Source organism: Corapipo altera, unplaced genomic scaffold, assembly GCF_003945725.1.
Source record: "Corapipo altera isolate COAL_440 unplaced genomic scaffold, ASM394572v1 61286, whole genome shotgun sequence".
Classification (NCBI taxonomy): Eukaryota; Metazoa; Chordata; class Aves; order Passeriformes; family Pipridae; genus Corapipo; species Corapipo altera.
In genome coordinates, this window is record NW_020884907.1 from 581637 (window position 1) to 601799 (window position 20163).

Genomic DNA, 20163 nt, shown 5'->3' on the forward strand with positions numbered 1-20163 from the left:
GTCTCTTTCCAAGCAGAATCCAAGTAGTCCCGGTGATTTTAATGAGATTACATTCTGTAAACACCAATAGTGGCAGATTGTTTCATAATGGTAAAAGTCACGAACAGCAACAGAGGAGTATTTATTTCTGATTGATGTAATTTAACTGAAACCCTTAGAACTCACATTACAAGAAAAGAAAACCAAAAAACCAAACAACTCTTTTCAACAGCATTTTAAATCAATTCCTGCCACATAAATTTATAGCTTGCTAACTTCAATTGCTTAAGCACTTGCAGGCCAAAAGTGAAAATTTACGTCAAACATTACTGGTTTATTTTCACTGAGTCATAGGACAACTGTTTAGTCATTACACATTGCCAGGAATACTGTCCAAGTCAGATCTTGAAGAAGTTCAACATGTTCTTTTGTGTGCAGCTTCAAAAGTAAGGAAAAATTACAGGATAAAATGACAGAAAAAGGCTTGAGCACAGACAAAACAGTGAAAAAAAAAATATATACTTCAATTTTTGAAATGCAGAGCAGGGGAACCTGAGCTTTTCAAGACTATTGTCAGGGAGCAAGATTACTAACATTTATCAGCAGCTAAATGCTCTGAAGTGTCACTCTCTGATGCCTAACATTTTGTCGTGGGTGCTGAGCAGACTAATCCAAAAGCCCATACAACATCCATCTGCATGTCAAGTGGAACATTTTGAGTCAAAATATGTCTTACCTAGATAGATAGTTAAAACAACTGATAAAATACATTGTGTAGTGTCATAAGCTCACTGAAAGAAACCTGTTTTTCACGTTGGAAAAGTGGGTCATGGATGCAAGTACAAATCAATAATAGGTGAATGGATGCATGAGAAGTATCAACTTTTTATAATTCTTTTTCAGGAACAGAAAAGGTGTTAGGAAAAAAAAATATTTAATTTTGCACTTGACAGCACCTTGTCAGGTTAGCTTAATTATTTATTATTTCCAATTAGGTGCTCTCTTTCCTGTCTTTATTCAGTGAGTCTCTGAACACAGAATCATACAGGGTGGAAGAAGCCTCCAGAGATCTTAAGTCAAACCTCCTTTGTGAAGCAGGCCCAGCTGGAGCAGGTTGCTCAGGATCCTGCCCAGATATGTTCTTAATGTTTGTTGTTTTGATTATCTATTTTGAATATTCATTTGATGCAGAAAAATGTGAAAGAAAACACTTTAAAATAGGTCCAGGTTATAAAACCAGAGAATTGGCAGCAAACCTGAGTGGCGCATCCAATACCTTTATCAGCTGGAACTTTACAAAATAAGTAAGCATATGTCTAGACTTCCAGCTGTCTTTGGCCATTTTGCCTGAACAAACTGTAAAAAATTCTATTCTCAGGGGAGATTTCCTAGAACAAGAAGTTACATTATTTTTTTTCAGTGTGGAGCAAAACACTCATTTCTCTTTTCCAGCCAAGTAAATTTCTTGCAAGAATATTGTTTTTTTCATGTTTTATAAGAGTACAGAAAACCAGATGTTATAGTTGAATGTAATTGTGTTTCGCCTTAGAACAATGGCTTGAAAAATGTAACTGCCATTCATAACAGTGATTGTGAGCTCCACTTCTGGTAAGAGGTATAGCACAAATGTTGTTAAAGTCTCAGCTAGGAATTCTCTAGTTTAAAATTCCTGTTGGAGTACAGCCAGGCTTGTCACTTTCCCCCCTCAGCCACCCCCCAGAATTGTTTTTTTAGGCCGAGTGTACTTAAATGGACATTATGTTTTCAGGTGTTCTGGCGATATTGAAATTGACCCTAGTGACTAAATTCCCTTCAGTTCAACACAGGCAAGATTTCAGCATACATGTTTATAAAACATTTCTTCACAGTACACTCAAAAAATTCCAACCTTTTCCACCTGCCTCTTGAGCCTACCATAATTTATTACTGTACAACTAATCCTTCATGACACACCTTATAAACCTTCACAGCCACATTCAAAAGCCTTTCAGGATTATTAAAACTTTTTGTTAGTTTCCTAGGAAAACAAGGTTTATACAGCTATGCTGCCTGTTCCTCTGTGTGCTCATCCCATTGTCTTTGAACACGTTTTTCAATTTCAGCCAAATCTGATGGAAACTACAGGTCTCACAGGCATTGCATCCACTCGAGGTAATACCCTTGAAGTACAAACACACAGTCCAGTGCTGCTTCCCCCTGGGGCTTTAAACTTGGTTCTCTTCATGTGGCTTGACAACCTTGTACTTGGCCTGAAAAAAGGCACGGTGTCTTCTGTGCCTTACAAGGGTAGTTAAATGGCATGTGACAGGGTGGTACTCTGGGCATCGTACCTGGCAGCACAGGTGATTTGGGGAAGACAGATGCTGTAGGTTCCACGGACTCTGTTACTGACAGGGTGGCAGCTTGCTATGACAAGAAAAGAATCGTGATGACAGGTGTTTTGAGGCTGTCTGTGCACTCCCACACGGGAACAAAACGTCCCTGTGGAGCTTGAGGGGCTGAGGAGTTCCACACAGCCTGGACCTCGAGGATGTGACTCAAGGATGAGCGCTGGCTACACTTGTCGGGTGTGGAAACACCACGGCTCTAAAATCTTCCAGTGTGGGATTCCAGCCACAGCCTTTCCAGCTTTGAAGCTCCTGCAGAGCCGTGCGGGAAGTGCAGCCAGGAGCTGGCCATGGGCAACCAGGGACAGGACGAGAGGACAGAGCCTCAAGCTGCGCCAGGGGAGGTTTCAGTTGGACATCAGGAGGAATTTCTCCACAGAAAGGATGACTAGACTTTGGAATGGGCTGCCCAGGTAGGTGGTGGAGTCACTACCCCTGAAGGTGTTTAAGGAGCTGGACGTGGCACTTAGTGCCATGATCTAGTTGACAAGGTGGTGCTCGGTCACAGGTTGGACTCGGTGATCCCAGAGGTCTTTTCCAACCTGACTGATTCTGTGATTCCGTGGGTTCACGCTGCCCTCTCTGTGAGAGGAGCGGAGCGGAGCCGCTTGGCCCCGCCGGGCCGCCGTCGGGGGCGGGCCCGCGCCGCAGTCATGGCGGCGCCCGTGGTACCGGAGAGCGACAGGTACCGGCGCTGCGGCTCCCCCGGGCCGCGGTGTCCCGGGCCGGGCGGGACAGGGCGGGGTAGGGCAGGGCGGGGCAGATCCCGCCGCGGTGCTGGGGCGCGGCGGGGACAGGGCCCCTCTGACCGCCCCCTGTCCTTCCGCGCAGCATCCGCAGGGCCGTGTCGCTGCTCAACGCCGTGGACTCCGGCCGATTCCCGCGGCTGCTCTCCCGCCTTCTCCAGAAGCTGCACCTGAAGGTTGGCGGGGCGCGGGGGGCCTGCGGGGCCGTGTCCCGCCGGGAGGACCGGGAGCGGGGCCGGGCCTGGCGGCGCTGGGGCCGCGCGCCTGCGGGCGGAGCCTGATATTTCCTCGATTAGAGGATTTTAGGTCTTGATTTCATTCATCACTAATTTTTCAGAAATATTTCAGGTGGATTAAGTAAGAACCTGTAACTACTGGCAGAAGGTGAATGGCGTGAGGGCGAGTGGTGCTCGTTAATAACCCGAGGCCTCCTGGCGCCGGTGCCTCAGGGCACTGTCAGGACACGCGAATTCCTTGGCCTTTGGCACAAACCACGCTCCTGCCCTCGCGAGTGTTGTCCACAAAAATCGGATTCGTTACCCGGTATGCAGCAAGCCAACAGTTGCACACTCGAGAGAGACATTGATTGTTTATTTCAGAGCTGTGCAAGGCTGAGTGCCTGGTGGAATTTCACAAATCAAGCACACCAACTACCAAAACTTTATTACTATGTATACATTTTAGCAAACAAAGGAATTAGTGTTCCTTTGCTGCAAGTTAAATACTTGCAGATACATACTTGCAAGATACTTCGTATCATGTCTTCTATTGGTCAATGATTCCATCGCTTCTCATGCTAATTAGTCCACATGCTCAGTGTCTCGCTTTTGGATCGGTGTGTTACTTGGGTCTGTGGCTGTGAGTCGGTGGTCGCACTCTCCTGTTGCCAGAATCACCGTTTACCCAGTCGGAGTGGATTCAGCACAGTTGCTGAGTTGGCTTTATTAGTTTCTTCCTTATCTTTGGAGTTCTGCCAAATGTCCTTGTGGACCCTAAATTCTGCATTCTTTGTATCCACTATCAGTGATACATCGTTCTTACCAAGCTTTGTTAACCTCCCCCTAGGTCTGAGATCCCTGAAGCGTGTGAACCCTAAACCTTAAAAACGCAATTCTACCGCAAGTAATTTGTTTTTCTAACACCTGGACATCACTTAGAGCTTGTTAGCTGCTCTCTGTTTTACGGATTAAATCTCCTTTCTTGATGTTTAGGCTTCAAAATATACAAAGATCAAACATCAATGAACATCCTTTCTAAGAAAAATTTTACATATACCACATTGTACATCACGAGGGAAACACTAAATGCATATTTTTGTTTATTTTTCTGCATTTCTGTATATCCGGCAACCAAAGCCACCTGTGAAACTGAGGTTAAAAATAAAGCCCAGAACTTTTAGTGAATATTTTTGTCACCTTTACAGAAGATATTTGTAATTGCACAGTAAATAAAAAAAAATAATAAAATAAATCAGTAGTAAGTTTCATTGTACAGTGCCAAAATGTCAAATGGAGACTAGGTCTAAACTTTGCACTAAATATTGCAGGAGAGACTGTAAGATAGATCTTACACCAGAAATATATTTTGTCAGTTTTGTTGTCTTTCAGTGTTAGATTTTGTTTATTCCCTTGTTTTGTGTCCAGAAAAAGTAGAATAAGAAATACAGAATTTGTTTTCTGTACACATGCTACAAACTAAATGTTAAAATATTGCAGGTTAGGAGCAACATGGAAAAAAATGTGAATGTATTAAAGGTTATAATTCTGAGGCTATAAGGATTCATTTGATTCAATTGCTGAGGTTTTTTTCCTATCAAAATTACTAGCTTGGATGTTGCTGTTATTGCAGAGTTTTATCAGTTGTTTTGCATGAATACTAAATCATTGGTAACTGCAAACTGTCTCTAACTTCTTTTTTTTGTTTGGTTTGTTTGTTCTTTTTTACTGCTCCATAGCATTTTAGTAGCTCTTCACAGTTTTAATCAACATTTACATGAGGGATGTGGTCTTTGTAATTTAAGTAACTCAATCTCCTGAGTAGTTCAGCTGACCTTTCTAAAGTATTGAAGTATTTAGAGCCAGTTAAATTGCTGGAAACTTTAAATGAACTCACTTTCCTTAACAAAGCAGACACTCTGTGTTTCCCTCCAACAGCTAATGACTCAAATAATGTATCCATTTTGATACTCTTGTTATGTATGTTGCAATCATTGAAATTTGTAATTGCCTCATTTTTTTATTCTGACAGCTGAATTGATTTGCTTGTTTTCTTTGCAGTTTTGCATTACTAAGCGATCTAAATATGGTGTTTTGTTGTCTGTATTATAGATTTGTTAGTAATTACATTTTAAAAGAAGGCAATATCTGCATTTAAATTACTGTTTAATTTTCTCTCGGATAATAAGTACAACTGCTGTGTTCTGAAAGTACATTACATTTACAGTACTCAATAGTCTCCAGTAATGGAGTAGTTTGTAGACTCAAATCTGACTTAAAAAATAAATATGCATTAGGCCTTTCTTTCCTTTATAACAGCATGGATGGTTTGTAGAAGGATATCTAGAGTGGAAGAAACATACACAACTAACTTCATTACAGTTTTGCCTTCTGTTTTCTCTGGGGTCTGACTTAGGTAATGGACTTAGTACTTGTTTTATTTTTATTTATAAAAGGTGGTTGGATCTGATAATTGAAAGAAAAATATTTCTTTAGTGTCTCTCAGGTGCAAAGAGAAAGCATTTTCTTCTACTGTATTCCAAGTAATCCTGTGGTACTGTTGGCTTTTAATTTTGATTTTCAGTGAGAGGAATTGCTTGTATATTTCTGTTGGAAAAGAACTTTACTTTGCTATTTCCATTTAGAAACAACTGGACAGCCACTATGTTTTTATTTTAACAAGTAAGTTCTTGGTCCTTAAATGAAATATTGTGACTAAACATTTTTGTGCTTCAGGCTGAAAGTACCTTCAGTGAAGAGGAGGAAGAAAAACTTCAAATAGCTTTTTCATTGGAAAAGCAGGATCTTCATCTGGTTCTTGAAACTATATCCTTCATTTTAGAACAGGTATTTGGTTTTCATCCTTATGCATTGATAAATGTATTTTTCTATCCCACATTAGATTTCGAAAATGTAAAAGTCAAGTTAAAAATTAATTAGTGGAAACATATACCTGTAGTATATTATATATGTGTTGGGTTCATGATTTTACTGCTTTTGTTTTCATGCTGTCCTGATTTGGATGGGACTAATTGCCTTTGTGAATTGATTTTCCAGCTAATGTAGATGTTATTGGTAGAAGGGAGGTCTGCATGACTCCAAGAGAAGTGATGGTAATTATGAGATACAGTTTTCCCTCTTATTCACTGTAAATAAGTCAGCCATTTTCTTATAAGGAAAATACTACATAACATTACTGATCACAGCTTAAGTTGCCTTAAGATTCAGTTATGGAAAACTTTGATGCCCAGAAGCAGGCCATTACTGAGGTGAACAGGCACACCTCATGCAGCTCTAGCGTTTGGAGGAGTGGATGACTGCATGATGTAGAGCTAAATACCTTGTAAACAGAGAAGGTTTTCTAATTCTGCAGTCTGCCTCTACTAAGGTTGGGAAGGCATTGTATTATGTGATAAATATGTTAACTGTCTTAAAAATTGTCACACCCATGATGTTTTCCATCCATTTCCTGTAATTATAGAAACTATAGTCTGTGCCAGGGGAACACATAGTGATGGTCTGTTGTGGGATTTGAATCTGGTCCTTTCTTACACATGTCAGTTTATGATCACTACACTTAGTTGACACATTCCACTGCTTTAGAAGGAAAGCAAATCGTCTTCCCCATGGCTCCTACTGACCAAAAAAGTGAAAATGAAACCTGAGATCACCTCCAGACTAAAATTTTGAATTTTCATCTCAGCCAAACATCAGACTTGTCTGTTTATTGCCTGGTCATTATTTCATCAGACTGCTTAATTTATATTATAATCATTGAAGATGAACAGAAAAAGCAGTTATTCTCCTCTAGGACTTGCTTCTTTTGCATTTAAAAAAAAAAAGCAGTCCCAGATGGACTACATGTATGCGAACACATGTATGTGTTCTTGCTGATAGTTGTGTTTTTAGAGCTACTTGTTCTGTCAGGACATAACTTTTTTAGCAGCCCTTTGGTCTATGGACACATTAGAGATAAAAGGACTTCTGTGTGGTCTTTGCCACATGTGTTGTTTCTTTTTTTTCCCTGACCTGGTGGTGACAGAGTCCTGTTTTGAAAGGGGAGACCAGCATACTATGCACCGTGCGAAACACAAAAAAATGATGCTAATAGGGAGGTAATATCTGACTCCTTCAGTTTTGGTGAACTCTTCTTATCTTTTTGGAATACTACTTCGTAGTTCAGGCTTACTTGAATAGTGTGAATTTGGAAAAGTTATCCTTTTTTCTTGGTTACAATTGGCTTCAAAGCCCAGGTTTTTTTCAGTGATCACTGCTTTGGTATTATGTACAGTAGAAATCTGTACAAATACTCAGATTTCGCTTGTATGTGTGTTTTTTCATAGTTTCTCTGTCTTGAGAAGAGTTAATTGTAATGTTGCATTTTAAGATAGTTATGCTTTTCTGTCTTCTCAGTTAGAGGGTTAAGAAGAACAACAGGATGCTTGTAGTCCCCCAGCAGAGTTGCTGGTAAAAATCTCGTGTGAACATGGTGGCCATCCATGGTAGAACATATCTGGAGTGACTTGTAGACCAGTGCTCAACAACAGCAGTTATTTTTCCTCCTAACAGGCAGTCTATCATAATTTGAAGCCTGTGTCATTGCAACAGCAGCTACAGAGCATTCACCTGGATCAAGACAAAGCTGAAGCATTTGCTACTGCATGGGCGGCGGCAGGTCAAGATACGATTGAAAAGTTCAGGCAGAGGGTTTTGACCCCTCAGAAGGTAATGTTTTTGTTGTTTGTTTGTTTTGGTGTATTTTCGTTTTGTTTGTTTTTGTGGTTTTTTTGTTTGGTTGGTTTTGTTAGTTTTTCCTGAGAGAGAATAAAATTGTATTGGTTTGGTTTTAAGCAAGGAGTTTAAACTAAGATACAAAGTTTGTGAGAAGCCAGCATACTTATTAGCAATGCAAAGTAGTGCAACCAACTCACCCTTTGGAGGTGTTTGTGAACAGGCCTTCAATAGGGCAAGGGTAAAATGCAGTCATGAACACTTGTGGTGGTTTAGCTCATCAACCTGTTGATTCTCATTACTTGCATCTGAGCACCTGCCATCTTTAATTTTGTGAGCTTGTTGGATGGTGAATTTTGTGAGATACTTCTTACAATTTTGAGATACTTTTCTATGGTGGCATGATAATCTTGCTTCCTGTGTGCCTATTACCGGTTAAAACTTGCTACATGCTATGAAGTCTCATTGTATCTTTAGCATAGATGTCTACAACTATGAGAAGGTATAATAACATCCTTTTGTTGATTCATAATAAGCCTTCAAATGCATAAGGAATTGTTTATAGAACACATAAGTGGCAGCCAAGATCAAATATTTGGAAAGAATTGTGGAACACTGACTCGCTTTTTCTTTCTTTATTTTTATCATTGCTATATATCTTGTTGGGATAAGATTAATTTTGTTAGTTTATGATTTTGTTAGTAACATAGAAGAGGAATAGTTGTTCAATCAGCTTACCAGAGACTGAGGTGAGGCTGACTGACCTTTAGTTCCTGGGGTCTTACTTCCTACCCTTGAAGGTAGGAATGACATTTGCTTTCCTTAGGAAACTTGAAGATTGATGCGTGGTAGGGATGTTTGAATTTCTTTTGCTTGCTTGCCTGGGTTTTTTAAGACTGATTTATTCATGCTCTGTGGATGGTTGATATTGGATTCATAATGAGGCTTTTTTTGGTCAAATGTACCTTGTAGTTTGGTATGTGATTCAGATTCCAGGAATACGGGAGTTATGAAACTGGATCAGAAAATCTATTTGTTGGATGCCCTGTCTTCAGCACCTTAGATGAAAGGATAGGGGTGGAATCCTCCAGTTAACCTCTTTGATGGAAATTTATGCCTCACATTATGACTTAGAAGCTGTCTTGCGCCCTCAAAGATGATTGTTTCTCACCCTTACTTACTGAACCTGGAGGTTTCAGTCCATGTACTTGCCTGATTTCTGATTTTCTACCAGTTGAGGGAAAACTGATGTTTTTTAAAACCAGTATATCCATTATCTTTTGATTTTAATGTGTATCTCTTTTGTCATTGTGAGAAATACTAAACAAGAGTGTGTTTTTTATTTCAAACAACATAGTGTGAGATTTCTCACTCTCATTCCATGGAAGTTCCCTCCTTCTAATCCTTCATGTTATCTGTCTCTGACATACTTCTGCTTTATTTTGGAAGAAAATAATGTGAATAGGGTATGAAATAGACTTACTGGAATATTAATACTTTTTGTGGTGACTTTATAATAAAGGTCTCCCTCAGAGAGAGGGACCAACATGACTTAAGGTCATGTTGAGACTAGTGAGACTGTGTCACTGGCCACAGTATTATGGATCACATCAAGTTAAATGGTGAAGTTGGTAAGGTAGAGGGAAGGGGTGTCATCCAAAGGGACCTTCAGAGGCTTGAGGGGAGGGCCCGTGTAAACTTCATGAGGTTCTTTATGCCAAGTGCAAGGTCCTGCTCCCGCGTCAGAGCATCCCCTGGTATCAACACAGACTGGGGAGATGAATGTATTGAGAGCAGCCCTGCAGAAAAACAACTTGGAGGTGCTGGTGGATGGAAATTCTGATGCAAGCCAACTATGTGGACTTGCAGCCCAGAAATCCAACTGTATCCTGGGCTGTATAAAAAGAAATGTGGCCAGCAGGTTGAGGGAGGTGATTCTGCCTCTCTGCTCCTCTCACCTGGAGTGTTAAATCCAGCTGTGGGGCCTCCAGCAGAAGACAGAGATGGACATCTTGGAACAGGTCCACAGGAGGGCCATTAAAGTCATACAAGGGCAGGAACACCTTTGCTATGAAGTCAGACTGAGGGAGTTGGGATTGTTCAGCCTGGAGAAGAGAAGGCTCCAGAGAGACATTATTGTAGCCATTCAGTACTCTAAAGGGGCTACAAGAATCAAAAGGGGGCTTACAGGAGAGATAGAGAGAGACTTTTTACTGGGGCGTGTAGTGACAGGACAAGGGGCAGCAGTTTTAAACTGAAGGAGGATGGATTTAGACTGGATATAAGGAAGGGGGTGATGGGGGTGAGACAATGGAGCAGGTTGCTCAGAGAGGTTGTGGATGCCCCATCATTGGAAGTGTTCAAAGTCAGGTTGGATGGGGCATTGATCAGTGTGATCTACTAAAAGATGTTCCAGCCCAAGACAGGGAAGTTGGACTAGATGCATTTCAAAGGTCCCTTCTAATCCAAACCATTCTACCAGTCTATGAATACTGGTTGTTGGGGTTTTTTTCACTTTCATATTCTTTTAAAAATACATACAGGCTTTCTGGTTATCCCTAGCATATTTGGTAGGGACTTTTACTGACCTGCTCAGGTGGTGTGGAGAACTACATATGAATTTAGAACTCAGTTTATGTGATTCTTTGGTACTTTCTCTTACCGTGTGCTTCTCTGTACACTTAGCAACTATGAATTTTCTTTTAAGCAGCTTTAATGGATGTGTCCATGGGATTGCTCATGTGGGTCCAAGTGTCGAATAAAGGTCATGATTAGTGTTACTGAGGTCTTCATAGTTCTATTCCAACATGTGAGGATGTGCAGGGAAACTGTGTACAAGACAGAGTTTATGAAGTAACTAAGAAAGATCTTGGAATTTTATCATGTGTTTTACTAAAATCCATGTGGCAAAATAATCCTGAGTCTCTTCTGACACCTGGTACTTACAAGTTGTCCATTTTGAAAGTATTGAAATGCTGGCACTAAGCCTATTTTCTGTAGTGTACACAAGAAGGACCAGGCAGTAATCTTTCATTTCTGTTTTAAGATAATAAAAAATGGCAGACAGTTTTATTTTTTTTTTATCTGGGGTATGGTTTACACACTGAGCAAACATTGGAACCTGTGTTCAGGTTTGGACTCAAGACCACTAGTTATTATGAGAAGTGATTTCTTACAGATAATTTGTCTGTATGGATATGTTGTTTCTCTTAAACCAGATTCTTTTTTTGCCTATAAAGTAAAGGTTGTTAAAAACCAGTATTCTGAGTTCCGGGTATGTCAGTTCTGTGCAAGAGATGTAGGTGGTAATATGCTGTTTGATCCCTTCATTAGGATGGCAAATCAAATTGAGTTTGTTGGAGCAACAGAACAAGTATTTCCTAGAGTACTGATTAGTTAAGTTTTCTGTGGCATATTGGACACTAATCGTTTGAGAAAAACTGTTCTTTTTTGAATGTAGGTCTTTTTTGTGCACACTGCTTAATAAATAGGGATATTTTTTACTCGAGGATTGAATAAAAACTGTAGAGTTAACCAAAAATTCAACAGTTTAATACTATTAGTTTTCTCACTTCATCTTTTCATTTTTCTTCACTGAGCTATTGGCAGTCTTCAGCTGCACAGGGTTATTAATTATGTATATTCTGCTGTGTTAATTGGTTCATTGAATCCTTATTCATATGGCAGTCCCTGTATGATATTATTTCTGCTGTATAATGCAGTCCTAGTCAATCAGAATGATGGTATTTTTATTATTTTTTTCCTTTGAACACGTTCTTAATTTGGCCTCTATAATGACAGGCAAGTGATAATAGTCCAATATCAATCTGATTGAGTTTTTAAGTCTTTGATTGGTAATATATCAGTTTAGAAATGAGAACACATTGATCAGATTACAATGTATTTTCTCCTCTCTGCATAGAAGAGAGAGACTTTTAGTAGGGTTCACTCTGAATTCTTACGGCAATTTTTCATCAATTCTATTGTTTTTCTCCACTTCCCCCTCCCCTTATATTATGTTCTCTGTATGTTTTTTTGGTATTCTGTGCAAATCTCTGTTTTAAAGGCAGATCCAACTAAATACCTCATACCTTTCTTGTTTTGGGAAACTATTCAGGGTATCCTTAAAATATGTGTCATGAAAAAGATGAGAGTCTTATGTTGCCAAGCAGGAGAAGCTTTTTATAGCTTTCAGACAGCATTTCTTAATATAATGATGCGTGGGAATGCAACTAGTGAAATTATGTACCTAAAATTCTTGACAGAGCTGTCAATTCTGTATCTTGAGTGCCTGTTTGAAGCCATATGGGAAAAACTCTGAAAGTGGTTTTCTCAGAAACTGGCCTTCTTGCTAATGGGTGTATATGTAATGTTAATATGCTAAATTCCTTTTGCTAAAGGCTGGCAAATCTACAGAAATAGTCTGAAACACTTGCATACTCTTGTGGTTATAACAAAAAGAACTGATGTACTCTGTGTGTGCATGTCGTGGCAGAAAATGCTTTCAGATATCAGAATAATGCAAAATAGGAGGAATACAGCTCAAACAGAAAGAATCTTAGTTTCCTTGTTATGTCTGATCAACTAGTCATTCTTACAGTGACAAGCAGAGGTCACGAGTAGTGTTGTACCCATGGGCGTTGTCACAATGAATTGTGAACCCACTTACATTATATGATGGCATCACAGACAGAGGCAAAGACAATGCAAATGATGAAATATGTACTAAAGACACAGCTTTGTACCTGCTGAGATTTGTTTTAGTTGCCAGCTACAGCACACTGAGTCTTATTCTTTCACTCAGCTTTGTAAGTAGGAATTTTAATTGTTTACAGTTTTTAGGTACTACTTGAGGAATTTTTAATGAGTTTCTTCCTCTCCTTGGCCTTTTCTGTCTTTTGAAAAAGGCTGAAATAAGTTTTTGAGAATGTTTTAAAACATCTGAAACTTTTGTTCTGTTCCTACACGCAAAATAGCGTCTTTGAAAGTTGCAAGAGAGTACCATGCTTGTCTTGTGTAACTTTCTGTGTAATATAAAGCATAATTTTACCTCAGTATGTAAAGGAGCTTTTGGAACAGGAGTCTGGTTGTGATTTCAAAGCTTGAAATGACAGGTAATTTCTGGGATCTTTTTTAAGTTTAATGAAAATGTCTGCCTTATCTCTAATTGAAATCTGTCTAACCTTCCCACCTTGCCATATATTCTTCTGCTATGATTTGATTAAAGTGGTCGTAGTGTGCATTTTTACTGCAGCTCTGTGCCAACACGTTTCCCAGAGACGGAGTGTACCACCACATTTACCTTTGCACAAAGGGAATCCTGAAATACTGGGGTTGGGGAAACCTGAAGGCTGTTTGTAATGTTTGTTATACAGTCTCTTTCTACTTGCTTTCAAAGTAGCTGCTTATCAGTAAAAATCCATTTAAGATGAAAACTTGCAGTAACTTCACTGAGGGAAAATTCTTTTGAAGTTGCTGTGTAGCACTAGTCTTGCTCTACCAATTTCATGTCATATTATTTCTTTTGTTTCCTCCCTTTTGAAGTACACTGGTACTTTTTGGTGTCTGTCTTTTTCTTTTTTTAAACTCAAAGATAAAGAGATGAGGGGTTTTGCTTTGAATATTGAGCAAAGATGTCTGAAAATATCACTTTTCTTGACATAAGTGCTAAGTAAGTTTTGCTCAAGGGAAAAGGATTTTATCCTTGAAGACAAAAATGGGAATTCAGAGGAAATTACCCCTCCAGAAGAGAGGTGATCTTGGATGAAGCATCTGGTTGGCTTTACGTATTCACCAATTAAGGTGGATTTAGGTACATAATTAGTACATGTTTTCCTTGTAGATTAGAATCTCACTCTCTTTTTTTTTTATTATTTTTAATATGCTCTTAAAATCTTCTCTGAGAGGTAACTGTGGTGCTTGCTCCTGTTGCCTTTTCTAGCACTAAGTATAAGCTGAAAATCCCAGTTTACAAAGTTAAAACCCTTACTGCTCTTAATTTTAATTTTTTTTTCCTGCCTCCTAAAATTACTGATATCACTAGGAAAAGTTGTGCTGAGAAATCCAAGGGTTTCACAGCAAACATAATGTGTTTCTTCGCATTAGTGAAGATTTCTTCACATTCACTGCCTCTATCCCTATTACTTGGTTTAATCACTCAGTTAAGTCTTTGGCCCAACCTACCTTCAGTCCCTTGATCTTAACATTGCTTCTTTTGAGGCTAAGATGCAAAGCTACATAAATAGTTCCTTTTTCTTTTTCTTTTTTTTTTTAAACTTTCAGATTTTATTTTTTCCCCCTCGGGAATTGTGTTCTATAAGATCAGTGTTTTTACAGGATTCTGTAAATTCACTGTCTGTCTGCCTAACCCAATCCAACCCTTTCCTTGCCTTTATGTTACAACTTGCTCTATTTCTAGTTATTCTTGTTTACTGGTGAAAAATATAGTTCCCAGTTGCTTTTTTGTTTTGTTTGCCTGTTTGCTGATGGTCTTGCAGTATCTGCAAGATAAGTGCAGAATCTGATTTGACATTGCATTCCAGTAGTTTGTTCAGATAGATAAGATCCATCCAATGATAAGATCCATCCAGGGATTCTTATTTTCTTATGACTATCATTAAAATTTCAAAGTCCAGTCTTAAAATGTAGTAGGAGTCACTGTAGCTGAAACTTTGCTGCACATGTGTTCTGACTGTCTTTAACTACAGACTTGTAGTTAAAAACCCCAGTCTATTATCCTGAATTTGTTCTATGAATGAGTGGTTGTGTATAAGGTTTTATTGATAGTTACATACCATTTTTGTGGTGCCTGCTCCAAGTCTTGTGTTTAATTTGAAGATTTGCCTAGTATTATCAGCTGAAGATGCTGGTCCTTCAATTTGTGATTCATATCTACAGATAAGATATGAGTCTTATGAGGATTTTAAACGTGCCATTGAAAAGTGCTTTTCACTGAAACTACAAAATGTCTTGGTAATCCATTTATGGAAAGGGGATACTGAATTGTATTGAAGTTGAATATGTTTGTGCAGTAGAGGGGCAGATTTTTAACTGCTGTATACCATCAGGTTTTTCCATTAGAGATTTTATGCAACCAGTGTGAAAATCCAGCTGTTTTACTGCAGACCTCCTCACCCATGGATCAGTTGTTATAGTGAGACCTACTGGAAAGAAGCTACAACATCCAGAACTTCCTTCAAAGATATTCATACTGTCTTAGTTCAACTGAATTTGGTAGCAACAATAGAGAATAGGAATCTATGTGTTTATGCAGCCATCTCCCATGTCCTCAGTGCTCGAGTTTCCCATGTTTTTTTTTTCTGGGGCTTATTTTAAAGGAAACATTCTTCTTCTGATTACAGATTATTTCTGTGCTGAAGACCCTAGCTGTGATGATTGGCAAATTGTGCCTGTCAATCATTGCTGTCTCTTAAAAATTTGCCCCTTTTTTTCTGTTTTAATATTTATTTTCTATATTGAGTACACTTTTGGCTTCATCCTGCTGGTGTGTCCTCTGTGGAAATGTTATTTTTTTAAGTAATTGGGGAGAGTTTTTGAAGGAGTTCAAATCCAGGAATGTTTTGTCATCCATCTTAAATTATTCCTAAATTATTTTCATTATCACAGCAGGCAAAATTGACATTTTCATATCTAATTTTGATTTTTGATTCTGGAGTGCTGAGTGTGCTGATGAAAAGCAGAAATGGCATCTTTGGCTGAAAATTTTAGAAAGCAGATTTAACAGTTTCCTCTAGTTTTATGCTGGAGTGATAACACAGGTATGAAGTTAGAGTAGTGCATTGTAGGCTAGTTTTTTTTGATGTATAATGCACATTTAGTCCTTTCCCCTTCATACAAAACTGACAGTTAATATTTTAAAAGCAAATATACATGTTGCAATACTTTCTTTAAATGAAAAGTATTCACGTATTCAACTTCAACTTAGTACATTTTGTCTAATTAATTATTGAAAGATGGAGAAAATCCCCAAACTTCAAATGTGAGTGTTCTGATCTTCTTTTTCTACAATGAATTGAGGAATACTTTGCCTTCAGTGGAGGAACTATGGCAGTTACTCTTTCAAGAATTAAACTGAGTGAAAGGGTGTCCATACTTATTTTCCTCTATGTTATTCTTTAGAAAACTGAAATAAATGTATTGTAAGTAAAAGAGCTGCACTAGAAAATTTCTTATGTTATAGATTATTCATTTCCTCCAAATATTTTGTTGGTTGAAAACCTTCTTAAATGTTTTGTGTCAGTGTGTTATATACTACTCCAATAATATGAGACAAAGATTTCCTGAAGATGTCTTTCATATGCCCTTATCTCCTACTTCACTGTTCATAACAGTTTCAATGATGATAGTATGGATGTCTTAAATTACATAAACAGCTCTTTCAGTTATTACAGTAAATATTTGATCTTTAAAGTTGAACTATCCCTCTCAAATTAGAGGGAAAAATAGCTGAAATTAATTGAGTTAATATCCCAGATAAAAAGACAAAATTCTGATTTCATTTGTAAGAATTGGATTTAATTTCTCTCTGTAATTGTCTTTGGGGACACCAAAGGTACCTTGCTTAAGTACATGTGGGCAGAGACACTGAATTGTTAAGTTTCCCCATTACTGCAAGCAGGTACCTCATATAGTGCCCTTTCTGAGTTCGTCAGGCTTCATTTTTAAAGCATCTGATAGTTTTGGCTCACACTGGAGCTATTAAAGTGTAGTTCCTTATTTCTCCAGCAATCATAAATCTACTTCTTCAAGAATGGACTGAAGGCTGGGTTTTCATCCCTCTGTTATGCAGTCTCCCACTGTGTTAGTTACTCAGTCTTCACACTAAAATAGTAGTTTAGACTTTGCAATCTTAAATTGTCAATATTGACTTTAGACCTTGAATTAAAGTGGCCTTTTAATTAGGGAGCACTCCAGCACTGATTTAGTCATGAAGCTGAATTTAATTCCATGAGTAGTGGCTGTGTGTAAGCTGATCCATGCTCTTACAAATTCACCACATTTGGTAGAAATAGATGGAAAAAGCTTTATTGATAAGCATGTCAGGTTTTTTTCAGGCTATGAAAAGCATAATCTCATGTGCATATAATGTGATAACATTGAAGTTATCACAAATATCAGATAATTTTGAAATAAATGGCCTCTCAAAATAAGGATTAAATTATTTGAAAATCAAATGGGTGGCTCTATATACCAGTGGAGCATGAAACTAATTTCTGTATTACTGTAGCTGTCCTACTTTATCTGAAATAGTTTATTAGGCTTCTGCCTAATGGAAAACTGTTTTCTGTGGTACCTGTAAAAAATGAGTCAGTAAGAAGTTATTGGCGATCTATTTCCTTTATGCAGTTTTTAAAAATCTCACAAAATTTAAGTCAATTACACTGCTTCAGTGTGTCCTTAAATTAATCAAACTGTTTGGGAAGGAAAGTAACTATAGATGCACTTAAATTACCCTGGAGTGAGTCTTTGAGTATGGACCTAAAGTCAGGAGACCTGGATGTCAGTTCTTAGCCATGCAAGTCTAAAACAGCATTCTGTGCCATAGGAAGCTACTGACAATCAAGAATCCATGTTAATCCATGTTAATCACCAGTACCAGGAGGGGTCCACCCCACAAGGGGTCTGCCTACAGGAGAGCTGGAGAACTTTTTACAAGGACACGTAGTGATAGAACAAAGGGTAGTGGCTTTAAACAAAGAAAGAGTAGGTTTAGATTAGATATTATGTGGAATTTCTTTATTGTGAGGGTGGTGAGGCACTGAAACAGTTTGCCCAGAGAAACTGTGGATGCCTCATGCCTGGAAGTGTTCAAGGCCAGGCCAGATTGTGGCTCTGAGTTACCTGGTCTAGTGAAAGGTATCAGTACTCATGGCAGGGGCGTTGAAACTGGACGATCTTTAAGGTTCCTTCCAACCCAAACCGTTTTATGATTAGAAGCACTCTGTTTTGTACCAAGATTTGAATTTTCAGAAGGGATTTTAGGATTTATTTTCAGTTGTGCTCAGGTTAGTGATGTCCCTGGAGTCTGATTTGACTGAACTGATGCGTGTGTTATGAACTAGATGAATAAGATTTAGTATCATACCATACTTTTATAAGCACACAGTTGTCTTCTCAATATTTACAACATGTGACCTAGTTATTCTAAAGATTACTGTTACTGACTTTTAGTTCTGTGGGCCACAAGTTCAGTTTGCTTTAAAATTCTCCTCAGTCATGTTGGAAAACTTCAGCAGCCCCTTAGCAACTTCAGAGTAATGAAAATATTTTGCTACTTAAAAAGACACATGTTGGAGAGTTTTGTTGCTTTTAAAAAAAAAGTCCAAACAGACAAATTAAACTATAGCCCATTGACAAATACCCAATTGAAATAATACTGTTGAAAATCTGTATTATTGTATTGCTGATTTTCAAATATTAACAAATATGTAGTGATGTTACCACTTTTATTTACCAATTATGTTTTCGCAATACTGAAAACATTTTTTGTTGTAGTAGTAGTAGACTTCTACAAATTGGATATGTTAGTTTGCTTATGCTATGTGTTCCTTTCCCATCCAGGGGTTTCATAAGTTTTTTTTCCTCTCATAAGCATAAAACTACAGAAAACACTGCTGCCAGTTTAGAATTGCTTCTGCATTCTCTGCCCATCAGGCTTGTTAACAAGTTCAACCCAGTAGTGTACTTTTCTCACTTTTTGGACTTCAAGATGAAACTCTAGTTTTGAGATTTTTTTTCTTTCTGTTTGCTAAATGTTAATCAGCATTTATATTTCTCCCTGTACAAATGCTAACGGTCATTTCCTTTTCAGAGAGGCTAATAATGGATATGCCAGGGTCTTCATAATCTTTTCTGTTGCCAGTTTGTCTGTAGTGGCTTGTTAAGTAGTATTTAACCCACAATACTGGTTAGTTGCCCACATTTTCTGAAGCATATATGTTTTCTGAATATAACGTCATTATTCTCACATTAACTGAAGACTATGATTTTATGGTTTAGGATTACACAGACCTGAAGTATACAATATTTTGTTCTATTTAGTGAAAGATGGGTGTTCTGAAAGCAGAAAATTTTGCCAAGAGAATGGAGTGCAGGAACCTGAACTAAGTAATTACATCTTCATAATGAGTTAAATTAGAACTGTAAAGTAATTGGCTGTTTCATAACTGTGTAAATGTCTGGTGGTTATAAAAACTGCAGTCATATTGATTTTATGTGTCCAAGCAGTATTTCTGTACCCTAATTCTTGCAGGTTCAGTGCTTTGTTTACTCATTGTTGCTCCTGCTTTCTCTGAGCTAATGCTTAAAGCGCTTTCTAAGGGGTAAATAGGTGCCAAATCACAGATTAGCCATGGGGGGGAAATTTGCATGGTTTTATGGCACCATGCTTGCATTGTGGTAAGAAGTAAGCTGTGCTGTATCAACCAGTTCTGAGAGCTGTAATACTGGTCTTCTCTAGTTTCTATAATGATTTGTTAAGACATTAGATGACCTTCTGAAAGTTCCACCTTCTGGAAGCAGGTAATTTGTATGAAAACTCCAGTTTTCTAGTTTTTGTAGGTATAGCAATAGACAGGAGGTGTGATCTGATTATATCAAACAAGACCAAAACTAAAAAATATCCCCTTTCCCTGCTCTGGTACTGACTGAGCATTTAAACCTTTTTCTCCTGTCTTCCTTTAAAAGTACTGCACCCTGCTCCAGATATTTTGAATGGCTGAAGTTGGAAGTATTAGGGAAGACATTTTAGGTGCATGCATATTTTCTGAAATTCTGTTCCGACTTTTAGTTTTCCATATTTCACAATATTTCCACTTATTTTCTTTCCTCAAATTGGGTTCTTACCAACATCTTTTTCAATGTGAGCTTCTCAGTCACTTTAGCTCTGTTCTTGGTCCTTCCAACTTGAAGGATGACTGTTCTGGACATTCAGTCTGCTTTCCTTCTCAAAGTCATAGTCCTTTATTTATGAGTCTGATAGCCTGGTTCTTATATAGTTAAGATGATTGTGTTTAGCCTGAATTTCTTTGCCAAAGAACATTTATTGGATTTCTCATTAATGAGTATATATTTATGTAGTTGAGA

At 38.2% G+C, this 20163-nt stretch overlaps 1 protein-coding gene across 1 annotated transcript in view; it reads left to right on the forward strand.

The window, feature by feature from the left end:
* Positions 1 to 2967: 2967 nt before the first annotated feature.
* COMMD10 (COMM domain containing 10) overlaps positions 2968 to 20163 on the forward strand; it is a 101361-nt gene continuing 84165 nt past the window's right edge. The window contains exons 1-4 of the mRNA XM_027652581.1: positions 2968 to 3051; positions 3198 to 3288; positions 6064 to 6174; positions 7897 to 8052. Coding sequence (XP_027508382.1) covers positions 3020 to 3051; positions 3198 to 3288; positions 6064 to 6174; positions 7897 to 8052 — 390 coding nt within the window. The 5' untranslated portion in view covers positions 2968 to 3019. The remainder of the gene's footprint in view (positions 3052 to 3197; positions 3289 to 6063; positions 6175 to 7896; positions 8053 to 20163) is intronic.